We start from the raw sequence: 13,044 nt of genomic DNA on the forward strand, positions 1-13,044 counted from the left end.
CAAATCTGCGACTTCAGCCAGATAAGTGCAATTTTCTCAGAAGAGAAGTTGTTTATCTAGGCCATGTAATTACTGCTGAAGGGATTAAGGCTGATCCGAGCAAAATTGAGGCAGTAGAAAATTTCCCAGACCCACAAAATAGGAAAGAAATCATGTCTTTTCTTGGTTTAGCCGGGTACTATCGGAAGTTCATAAAGGGTTTTTCGGGAATTGCTAAACCTCTGACTGAGCTTCTGAGAAAAGATGTTTCGTGGACCTGGGGGGATAGGGAGAAAACAGCAGTTAAAATTTTGAAAAAAGCTCTAACAACAGCACCGATCCTTCAATATCCTGATTTTGAGAGGACTTTCATTTTGACGACGGATGCTTCAAAAATGGCCGTAGGCGCTGTACTTTCTCAGGGAGAAATTGGCAAGGATTTGCCGATTGCTTACGCCAGCAGAACCCTAAAACCAGTGGAACAGGGTTGGAGCACGACAGAGAGAGAATTGTATGCTGTTGTTTGGGGGGTTAAACATTTTCGGCCTTATCTTTACGGTCGGAAATTCATCGTTGTGACGGACCACAGACCCTTGAGATGGATCTTCAACGTAAAGGATTTGGAATCGAAATTAATGCGTTGGAGAATACAATTGGAGGAGTACGACTATGAGGGCATTTACAAGGCCGGAAAATTAAATATCAACGCCGATGCACTTAGTCGTATCAACGTGGTAACCCGAGTCCAGGCGCAATCAGAGACGAGCATAGGGGGGGAACGCGTTCAACGATGGTGAAATTATCACACCAACTGACGAAGAGATAACGAGTATTCTTCAAGAATACCACGACACGCCGATTGCTGGACATCCCGGGGCAAAACGGATGTATGCGAAATTGTGTGTGAGTATGGCACACCACGAAAACTGCTTACCGATAAAGGCCCAAACTTTGTTGGGGAAATTTTTAAAAATGTGTGCAAATTACTGAGAATAAAGAAAATTCAGACTACAGCGTATGATCCTCAGACAAACGGGATTGTCGAGAGATCTCATCGCACTCTAGCTGAATATTTGAGAAGTTTCATTGTGGATGATCACACAGATTGGGACACATGGCTGCCGTATGCAATGTTCGCATATAATACAACTCCTCATACGGTGACTAAAATGACGCCGTTTGAGCTGATGTTTGGTAGACGTGCTGAATTACCGACAGCCGTCAAACAACCCCCACGTTTGACATACTGCTATGATGATTTTGCACAAGAGCTTCGGGAAAGATTACGAGCAGCACACCAGGAAGCGAAGGAGAAACTCGACGCAGGCAAAGAAAAATCGAAAATTCAGTATGACAAAGATGCTGACGAAGTGGAATTCTGCGTTGGAGACAAAGTACTGCTGAAAAATGATGTTCTGCAACGGGGACGATCGAAGAAATTATCGCAACCATGGATTGGACCTTACGAAGTGGTCGAGAAAAATTCCGAAGTGAACTATACCATCAGATATGGTAATAAAAAGAAAACGCAAAGAGTTCACGTCAATAGGCTGCGTCCATTTATAGTTGCATGACTATATGGACCCCAGCCTCGGAATAAAATTGAATTTGGACAAATCTCAGAAGGTATAAGGGTTTTTATTTTTGTGGGAAAAATAAATTTACAATTTATTTTCATGGAAATAATAAACTCATTATTCGAAGTCGTCGCTCAGGGGTCGTCCAAAAGTGAGATCGAGGTAGCGGCAATGCCAGTCCCATCCCAAGTAGAAATTTGTGGGAGCAGAAAAGATGTAATCTCGGCAGTGCGGACACATAGTCTCCGACCGGGTCAGCCATTGAGGTACGTGACAGGGCTGTGGAGCGGGAGTCTCTCCGAAGAGAAGACGGAGGTTGAAGATATCTACTACGTCATCTCCGATAACTGGCAAGTTCCACAGGGCGTTCAGATCCTCCCGTCTACGACTCCTTACACGTGCCACGAAAGCTCGGTACCCATGGTGTACGTATCCATGGCGATATGGATAGGAGTTCACCTGCAACAAACGGGAAATTTGGAGTTAAAACACCAGAATTTAGGAGGAATTTTCGAGGGAATTTTTGGAAGTGGAAATAGACTTACCAAAAAAGAAAACATGAATGCGTCAGTAGCATGGCGACAATACGGATGTCCTCGATATTTTCCGGAGATAGATCTGGCACGAGTGGTGCGACCCCTCAAGATCCAAGTTCGAGGGTTAGACTGCTCTCGTCGAGATGACACGGAAACCTTAGATGTTGGGGCCGCAGCAGCTGGGGGAAATGAATCGCAGCTATTCCTTGAGGTGGAGGCACGAGGAGGGCAGTCACGGGAGAAGTGTTCTCCAATAACACCACAGTGGAAACAGGCCAATGGGCAGTTACGAGCAAAATGTCCGAACTTGTTGCACTTGAAACACCTCTTGAAATCCATTTTTGGAGTTTTCTTGTTGACTTCTTTAATCAAAGTCGCGGAGAGAACTGTGAGAACTTTGAGGCACAACGCACTTTTATTATCGATGGTGCATCGTCGGCAAAGATGGCTGCCATCGGGTGATCGAGAGAGTCCACGTCGTTTGATTCCAACGTGTCGACCAGGTTCAAAAACCTGTGGTTTTGCGAAACTCGCAAAATCAGCGATTTTATTATTCATGCTGGGTAGCATGGTGGCTAAAGTACGGGGAGAGGAGGTGCATGTGATCGAAAAGTTCGTTCACACGCCTGGAATTTATTTTGAACCAATTGGGAAATTATTCCTAAGTACCCAAGTTTGGTCCATNCGTTGAAGATATCTACTACGCCATCTCCGATAACTGGCAAGTTCCACAGGGCGTTCAGATCCTCCCGTCTACGACTCCTTACACGTGCCACGAAAGCTCGGTACCCATGGTGTACGTATCCATGGCGATATGGATAGGAGTTCACCTGCAACAAACGGGAAATTTGGAGTTAAAACACCAGAATTTAGGAGGAATTTTCGAGGGAATTTTTGGAAGTGGAAATAGACTTACCAAAAAAGAAAACATGAATGCGTCAGTAGCATGGCGACAATACGGATGTCCTCGATATTTTCCGGAGATAGATCTGGCACGAGTGGTGCGACCCCTCAAGATCCAAGTTCGAGGGTTAGACTGCTCTCGTCGAGATGACACGGAAACCTTAGATGTTGGGGCCGCAGCAGCTGGGGGAAATGAATCGCAGCTATTCCTTGAGGTGGAGGCACGAGGAGGGCAGTCACGGGAGAAGTGTTCTCCAATAACACCACAGTGGAAACAGGCCAATGGGCAGTTACGAGCAAAATGTCCGAACTTGTTGCACTTGAAACACCTCTTGAAATCCATTTTTGGAGTTTTCTTGTTGACTTCTTTAATCAAAGTCGCGGAGAGAACTGTGAGAACTTTGAGGCACAACGCACTTTTATTATCGATGGTGCATCGTCGGCAAAGATGGCTGCCATCGGGTGATCGAGAGAGTCCACGTCGTTTGATTCCAACGTGTCGACCAGGTTCAAAAACCTGTGGTTTTGCGAAACTCGCAAAATCAGCGATTTTATTACTCATGCTGGGTAGCATGGTGACTAAAGTACGGGAGGAGGAGGTGCATGTGATCGAAAAGTTCGTTCACACGCCTGGAATTTATTTTGAACCAATTGGGAAATTATTCCTAAGTACCCAAGTTTGGTCCATAGCGGCTAGCACGGATGTTTCACCATGGCTGGCAAGGGCGGATCAACTCCAGCAGCATTTGAATCACACAAAAGGGCTGTGTGAAAGAGCAGGTCCATGGGGAACAAACTTCCGACTCGTCGTGGATCAATGGATTAGCGAGTTCGCGGAGAAAAGAGAGGTTATCGCTGGATTATTGGGGTTGAACGACGCAAATAAGAAACGTCGAGGCCTTATCGATGGGTTGGGCACTGTTGCCAAGTCCCTGTTCGGAACTATGGATGCACAGGACGCTCACGAAATATTTGAGAGGCTTGCGCATCTGGAGAATGGAGTTAAGGGGGCTTTGGAAAGTTCCAGGAAACAACTGGAAATCGTGAACTCAACGCTCTTCCAGTTGGGTCACACGGAGGTCATCAGGAAGAATGAGGAGATTTTGCTGAAGTCAATGCGGCTAATAGAAGGAGAGAATTCACAGGTNCAAAGTTCCAGGAAATAACTAGAAATCGTGAACTCAACGCTCTTCCAGTTGGGTCACACGGAGGAGGTCATCAGGAAGAATGAGGAGATTTTGCTGTTAGTCCTAGAAGCAATTTACAGAGGAGTTAGGGAAGACGCTGAGAAGATAAAGAAACTTTTAACGGGTTCCAAAGGGATATTATTCGATACCGGAGTTTTCACGGAATCTAGCCTAGTTGCTTATCTCCGTACTGCCAAACTACCGAAGGGATTGAGTTTTCCCTTCGAGATAGTAATTGGAGGAATGTACAGATTGCAACAGGTTTCAACCACCAGTGTTTCCGCCTTCGGTACGGAAATTCTCACGTTGACGGAGGTACCACTGGTCGACTCTCAAGTGTTCGACGTTATGCTGACGCATGGGATTCCAGTACGGTCATCGAACGAGTCTCACTCATACGTGGAGACAACGAGTGAACTTCTGGTAATGCATGGGCCGACGCAACAATATGTGCCAATGACCTCGGAGCAACTGAAAAACTGTAAGGAGATTCAAGAGCAATATTTGTGCACTGAATCATTACCAGTACAATTGACAAGGGACTCAAGTCCTTGTGAAGTCCAAATATATTCGAACCCACAGAAAATACCGGATGTATGCATGATTAGGCATTTACAGCTAAATCGTTTGCTGCTGATAAAAATGAGGAAAAGCAACGCGTGGTTCTACGTGGCTCCCGAGGCTGAGGGTGTTACGATAACTTGCGGAGATAAGGAAACTCGAGACGTTCTTCAGGACTCGGGTGTACTACAGATACCGGACTTCTGCGGAGTGGTTGCAAAGGACTTCACTATTAGAGGCCGGAAATCAATCGGAGTGGAACTGAATTCCCACATCCAGCCAAAGCTGAATTTGACACTGGATGATGACGTCACGGAAAAACTCGTTTAAGTGAAAAAGAACTTGAGCGATGTCCAGCTGACCAATGTGATTGGGAATGTAAAGGAGCTGAAGGGCCTGGAGGTGCACTTGGAGACCTTGAAGGAGGACCTGACCGGGCAAGAGGAGAAGTTCAGCACGGGCCTGAACATGCGTAACTACCGCGAGTACCTAACGCATCCGTCATCAATTTTCACTGTAGTAGTGGTGATTGCATTCATCACTGCGGGATGCCTAATTCGCTGGTGGTATAAAAAATCAAGGAGACCGTGGCTGACGCCTAAGAGAGAATCATCGCTTGAAGCAACGGGCATCGAATAGGTTAAAAGAAAATAGTAAAAGGGAAATGTATCGTACCAGTAATAATATCTCAATCATGTAGACTTGGAGGAGAAAATTATCAAACGGATAATTTTCTTACCCCTAGAAGGGAGGGATGTAATGACCACGTAATGACCACGACGTCATGGGCTCTCGATCAAATAAATACTCGAGAGACCATTGTCTCGGGGACAGTAACTCGATTCCTATTGCGGTTCACCTGATACCTTCCGTATCAGTCTGAACACTTGAATGGTATCTAAAAAGTAAGAAATTAAATAAAGGATATAATTATAGTATTCGTTCGCGAGTGTCTTAATCTTCCAAATTACCGAATCCAACCGCTCGGAACTCTAACAAAAGGGTCACATGGTGGTCAAATGGAGGTCATATAAGGGTAATATTGGGGTCACACGGGCGTTATACGAGGATCATATGGGGCGCATGACGGTCATACAGAGACCATGAGGTCATATAAGGTTCATACGGAGGTCAAATGGGTCATATAATGCCTAGATAACACCCGTAAGATTTCTATATGACCGCCATATGACCTTTTCATGACCCTTGTGTACATGACTCTTATATGACTTCTACATGATCCCATATAACCTCCATAATATCTACATAAGACGCCTCATGACTCCCATATGACCCACATGACCCGAATATAATTCTTGTATGACCCTTATATGACCGTACACAAGGTGATATCGGCAACGTCCTTACCAATTGTGAGGAAATATAGAATCGGAAATCAGCAATTCAATGGCACAAGAATTATGAAATCATGATGATGAATTTTTATGTGTCGTGAAACGAAATTAATTAGAAATTTGAATAGGAGAGTATACTCTCTCATTCTTTTATCCACATATCCTCGGAAATTTGTAAGTATTAGTGAACTAGGGGGCTTCGCCCCCTGCTCGCTCCGCTCGCCAACCCGGGGGGGCTTTGCCCCCCCCCCACTCGCTTCGCTCGTTCCCCCCCTCCCGTCCGTGTGACCGCAGCAGTGTGACCGTACCCATCAACATCTTCCATATGAGCACCCCCTAATATAGTAATCCTCCATAAATATCGATATCCCCTTTATGAGAACCCCCTCATATAGACATCCCTTATAAATACACGCACCTCCTCGTATAGGCACCCAGCGTCCCCTGAATTTGAGCGTCCCCTGAATTTAAGCGTCCCCTGAACTTAAGTGTCCCCTGAATTTTTCGCCTTATTTTTTTATTTATATAGAGAGATAAGTTATCCCGGAGCCAACGGAGTTAAGATTTGCATAAGGAAGTGTGAAAAAAGGAAGTAAAAAAGAAATGATGCACTGCCGAATATATCGGCCAGGATATTTCGGTGGTGAAGAACGCGGAGACCCATAGAAGTATTCAAGACGAGATGAAATGGTCTGGAGATGCATCCTGAGGAGAGTTGTCTGTGCCGTCTCGTTGACAGGAATTATCCAGCATCCAAGAATTATCATGGAATATCTTGGATCCGTAAAGAGAATAAGAAATATCTTCATGTAAAAATAGAGAGTGAGAATAGTGAGAGAAGACAAGAATATTTGAGAATGTGGATGGAATCGTGGATTCACGTTGTCAATGTTTTGATGGGAGAGGTTACGTTGCTGGAAACGGTAACGAGTGGCATTTGGAGTTTTGGAGCACTCGAGGATCCTTACTAGTCGAGAGAATAATTGGAAGAAAAATCTGGAATTTTTTATCTTTGGGGGAAAACCCCGGAGCGTCACTAGCCGCCTCGATGTAGCCATTTTGGCCATTTTTCATACAATTTGGGGAGTAAAAAATTAAATAAGTTTCATTTATTTTTATTCAGTTTTGAGATTCATTCGGTTCCAAAAATAACTTCAGTTTTGTGAAGTATTTTATCAAAAGAATATTTTTTGAATAAGGCTTATGTTTCATTAAGATTTTTGAAAAATACGAAACCAAGAAAATGGCATTTCTAGGGACTGTATGGGAGCGTGGCCAGTCAAGTGACGCCTTCCATTCACGAAACTTCTGTATCCTTTTGTTTTCAAATATTTCGTTGATTTTTTTTATTGAATAATTTTGCCTTAAGATATTCATTTGCATCAAAAGGTCCGAACAATAATTGAAAGCATTAAATAAATATTATTTTTTTTTGTTATTGAAAATATCTCTTTTGATTTATCTAAGTCGAACGATAATTTGGCCCGAATTATTATTTTATAACTATTATTAAATAACAATTAGTAAAAGAATTATTTTGAAATAATTTACTATATTTTTGGTACAACCAAAATTGAAAGTAAGCATATTTTATGATATAATTCCATGCCAAAAGGCATCTACTGTGGAAATCAACTGTGTACATGATATAAGTCTACAAAACCGGTATAGCTGGGTTATTTTCAAGAAATAATGACACTACATCTTGAATATGGAGGTGGAGTGGATGAGTTAGATGAAATAAAGATTGCCCTGATGAGGAGTGCATTTAGCACTCCAAACGATGGCATATGAATTTGGATTAAAATTTTTCTTTTGAATGCAATTTATGGCCGCATTATGGCCCCAGGAAGGTGTTTTCTATTGTAAGAAATAAGGAGATTACTCTGGCTGTAACGACACAACGTTCAAGTTTCTGTGGCCATATACATGTACGGGCTCATTACCCACCTCCGTCACCTCCATAGGGCAATAATTTATTATAATTCATAAAGTAGAGGTAATATAGATATATAATAATATAGAGATATACATATGACACTATGCCGTTAATAGCAGAGTAAGATCGAATAAACCTTGCCAGCTCTTGGTGTTACCTAGGATTCAGGACGGGGACGTGGCTAAAGTTGAATCTCAAATTTTCAAAAATTTCATGACCTACATGATCTTGATAGATAGTCCAGGAACCAAAAGGTTGAAATATGAATTTTAATGGTCTAGCAATGAGCTTATAATTTGATATGGAACGTAACCTAGACCCTTATAATTTACATTGCAACATTTTGGTTCCGGAACTTTTTTTTAAAGGCCTCTTGAGTCCCCTTTCCGGATCTCATTTCGGCACTCTATCCAACTCTATGCGTGCGGCTGTGGATTCTACACTGTACCGCATTCGCACTCCTATTGAACAGGATTACAACATAGGATTAGCATGGGAAATCACAGGAAATCCATGCCGGTACAGACGGTTACTCTATTACCAACCTCCCGCTCACCGGAGCCTTCCGTTGAAAAATTCGGTTCCACGGGGAATCAAACTCACAACCTTTTGCACACTAGACTTGCGTCTAGCCCACTCGGCCACCGATGTCGGTGGTTCTTGAACTATTTCAATCATGGCGGCAGTCAATAGAAACCTGATTGGCTGAAGTATTGAAAAATTCCAATGTGTATCATTTGAAAGTATATTATTAGAATTTGATCATTTTTGTACCATTGAATTCCCAATTTTCGATTCTATATCCGCCTAAAATTTGTAAACACAAGGTACTGATCGTGTATGACCTCCATATAACCTTTATATGACCACTATATGAGCCCTATATGAGCCCTACATGATCCCCATATGGTCCTCATTTATAGAAAATCCCATAGGATATTCTGTAGGAAATATAACAGGAAAAACCTGATAGGGAATCCTATAGGAAATCATGTAAAACTGATTCATACGTGAACTATCGGCAACTGGTTACTACCCTATTTACTACGGAGATACATATGAACATCACAAAAATTGAACTATTTACCTTGTGAATACAGGCAATCTGGAGCCCATAACATGTAATCTCAGAATTAGTAAACTGAATGTTACAAGTGTAAGAGCAGCAAGGCGTTTAGTACCTTCCCCCGACCACGTTGGATTGATTTTATTGCCCCCAAAAGCAGATTTAATCGCCAGTAAAATATCCAGTGTTTTCACTTTCTGTACTACGAATATTTCGTATAAAACGCAGACTGCAGTTGCCGTTATACCCTGTTCCTTGCACAACATTGCTATGAATACGAAGAGCATTGATATCATCATTGAGCGCCATGCTGCAAGAGTGAATTTGAGTTAATTGACGATAAATCATTTGAATTGTTGTATCAAGTTTACCTGTCGTTCGCTTGCTCTTGCAGGCTTTCGTGTACATTACCAGAGCACCCAAGTAGAATAGAGAGGATAGAGTCTCTGCTCGTCCTACAACCCCTGTTACCTGTGAATTGAGATATTTATTTCCATTCAGTCGGGTCAAACGCTTTGAATAAATGTAATGGATATAATAGTAAAATGGGTTTTAAAAAGCCTTGAATGAGGTTTTGGATCCTTAAAAATTCTATAACAATGCATAAATTATAGTAATATGTTGATATTTCACCGGAATATCGGCAATTAGAAGAATAGATACGATGGAAATGGCATGATCCTATGATCGTTTTGCAAGCAACTACACGGTACAACAAAATAAGGTCAAGTTTTTTACCAAAGATGAAATTTACACCACTTATAGATTTTTGCATGCTGAATCCAACGGTTTTTGCGAAATTCCTCTAGCACGTCAGGTTTTAGAGAAAAAAAAATGTTAAAGTTGTGAAATTTGTCAAAAATGAACGTTTTCAAAAAATTCTAATTCAATGAATTTTTGACAGAATTGAATGGAAAAAAATAGCAGAGTATAGTTGAAAAATTATTTAGGGGGGTCACGTGACGATCAGATTGAGTACGCATCGTTCCGTGTGGGCTCTGATATTTTTTCACCTTTAATACTGCCAATGTCGTAAATTCTTGTGTGATTTTAGTTTTCATTGTGCAAGCAAAGTGTTATGGAGTAGAGTGAGATAATAGTTCTGGTTCCTGGTGTGCTAGAAAAACTGTAGAACTGGAAATTCTTTCGGCGTGGTTTATTTGTGGTTATCACGCATCTCGCTCTTAGCTGCAGCCATCTCTCTCGATGTCACGTGGGTGTGGGGTATGAGTGGCGCCAACTGCGACCCGAATATTAGTAATAGCTCATGTGTTCGGCCGGTATCGTACCTTCAACAGCCCACTTTCATCTACACTCCGTCTCCGGTGCTATTACCACATAGCCCTAGTCTGTTCTCTCTCTCTCTCCTGTGCCCCGACGCATCCTCAGTGACAGCTCAACAAACAGCCCCATCCCGCTGGTGCGTTCCAGTCCAAGATCAACGGATTCTCCTGTTCCCCTCGTTGATGACCCGCTCTCTGATACTCTCTCAGACTCAGATGTGACACTTTGTGCCTCTCCGTCATCAATCTCTGCATCCCCTCCAACATGGAAACGCAGTTCAACCCCTACATCAACATGTAAGCGTGGTAGAAAGAGGATATCATCACTCCCAAACACTTCTCCTCTTAAACGCAATAAAGAAGCTATTAAAAGGCGTGCCACAGTCGTTCCCTCCATTGAGACGCCCGAAAAATAGAGAATCCGTGACTCTCAAAATTCGCTCACTAAATTTGGTTTTAAATTTGAGTCACAAGCCAAATTTTCTCCTGGTTCTTTGAACTCATCTCCCTCCTCTTCAAATTTAGACTCTTTGGGCTCCATCAATGTCTTCCAAGGTACGTTGGTAGCTTCAAACATGGATCCAAAGCCAGATTCTAATGATCTAATCCTGGTGGCTCTCAGGGATATGGAGGATAGGCTAAATGCCAAATCAGATGTTAGGGCCGAGGCTATGAAAAAAGAGATAATTATCAAAGTTACAGAGGAGGCTAAAAGTGAAATTATTCGTCTTTCTGGTGAGCTTGATGCTAAGCTTGCAGAATACAATTCCAAGGATGCGGAAAAATGGACTCTGCTGGAAGAGAGACTGAAAAATATTGAGGCCTCACAAGCCAACAATCTATCCAACCCTGAGGATATCAAGTGCGTAGTCCATAGTCAAGTGTCTGCCGTCGTCGGTGCCTGCCAAGCTGAGTTCATCAATGCTATTGAGGAGAAATTTTCGCAGAAACTGTCCAGTGCTCTGAGTACCCTTGATACCAACGAAAGGAGAGAGAAGAAATTCAACCTCATCATCCGTGGTTTGGGGGGCTTTTCTGACACATTATGCCAGACGGCACGAGATCTTCTAAATCAAAAATTTCAGGCTGTTGACAGCATTGTCAACGTCACGTTATTGTCAAATAGCAGTTCTGTTCGAGTCACCATGAGCAACTGGGACGCGAAGCTGGCCTTCTTACACAGAGAGAAGGCCGTATTGCCAAAGCACTCAGGGACGCCGCCAAGAAAGGGCGTGCGGAGGGTAAGAATATTCGTCTTGGATTTCAAGAAATTCAAATTGATGACCAGTGGTTTGTTTGGGACGAAATTAATGAGCGTCTCTCACCACGTGAAGCTCCAACATACGACGGGCCAGGACAGGGAAATTTTCACGGGAAGACACCGGTAAGAGGACGGCACAGAGCAACGCTAATAGCCAGCAACTTAGCACAATTACGTTCTGGAACTCCAATGGTCCTGGGCGTCTGATCGATTTCGTCACGAACTCACGCAGCCCTGTCATTTGCTTATCGGAGACATGGGCACCGTCCATCCCCTTCTATCTGGCTGAACGCTGGTCACAGTACCACCAATTCTGGTCGCCAGCAACGAATAACTTCTCTGCTGGAAGAGGTAGCGGCGGTCTGGTGATCTTGGGTGACAAGAGCTCCTGTTCAAAGTCCCTCATTCATGTGAATGAATGGTGGATTTTTGTTGAAACTACAATTGGTGGCTTGACCTTCATCATTGGATCGATGTACTTCAACCAGGATGTGGACTTCGCTGACGCACTCGATAAGCTCCAGTCTGTTCTCTCACGAATTGAATGTAAATATCCAAGTAATTTATGTATTCTGGGGGGGGGGGGATTTTAATGCCTGGGTTGCTGACCATAACGCCTGGCCCTCTGATCTGCTTGGTGACACCTCTCTTTATGCCGATCGCAATTCCTTACATAAAAAAGACTCGCTGAGAGGCTTTGAGTTGTTAGAATTCATGGAGTTCAATGATTATATCTTACTAAATGGGCGGATTTTGGGTGATTATCCGGGTAATATCACATACGTTGCGAGAGGTGGAACCAGCACGGTGGACCTGGTCTGGGTCAACGTTCCTCATGCCTTCAGAGCAAAAAGTTTAACGGTGGACATGTTCATCACTCTTTCCGATCACTTTCCTGTTTCTTTCGCTATCTCCATTCCCCCCTCCACTTCTCATCCTCAAGTTTTTGCACCCACGACCAAACGGAAAGTGCTTAGATGGAAGTCTGAATTAAAAATTAATTTCCAAAATGCAATGGAGTGGTCGGAGAGTGTCGGGGTCAACTTTTCACTTCTCTCGCCCCAGCAACTTAATGAGATTTTTTGCCAAGCCATCGGCGAGGCTGCGTTGAGTTTGAATATGTACAGTATGCTCCCTAATGGGCGCAACGATAGGGCTAAGACAAATAAACCTTGGTATGATTTAGATTGTAAGGAATCGGATTTGAGTGTGATAAAAGCCAAAAATGCTATGATTAACTCCAAATTTGAGGTAGAGGCTCGTGAAAAATTCTGTGATGAACGTAAAAGACATAACAATTTAATTAACTGTAAGAAGCAGTTATTCTTTGAGGAGATAAAGGACATGTTTGCTAATGTTTTTGACCCAAAAGCCTTCTGGGGAGTAGTCAAATATGC

The 13,044-nt window shown here is 43.0% G+C and overlaps 1 protein-coding gene across 2 annotated transcripts in view; it reads right to left on the minus strand.

Annotated features, from left to right (window-relative positions):
• The window catches only part of LOC107044039 (protein O-mannosyl-transferase TMTC3), a 177,736-nt gene extending 168,168 nt beyond the window's left edge, over positions 1-9,568 (minus strand). For both annotated transcript variants that reach the window (XM_029126535.1, XM_029126536.1), the window contains exons 1-2: positions 9,475-9,568; positions 9,125-9,413 (exon numbers count right to left, since the gene is read on the minus strand). In XM_029126535.1, the coding sequence (XP_028982368.1) occupies positions 9,125-9,413; positions 9,475-9,511 (326 nt within the window). In that variant the 5' untranslated portion in view covers positions 9,512-9,568. The remainder of the gene's footprint in view (positions 1-9,124; positions 9,414-9,474) is intronic.
• Between the last annotated feature and the right edge of the window lie 3,476 nt (positions 9,569-13,044).

Source organism: Diachasma alloeum, unplaced genomic scaffold, assembly GCF_001412515.2.
Source record: "Diachasma alloeum isolate Michigan unplaced genomic scaffold, Dall2.0 Dall_scaffold_00663, whole genome shotgun sequence".
Classification (NCBI taxonomy): Eukaryota; Metazoa; Arthropoda; class Insecta; order Hymenoptera; family Braconidae; genus Diachasma; species Diachasma alloeum.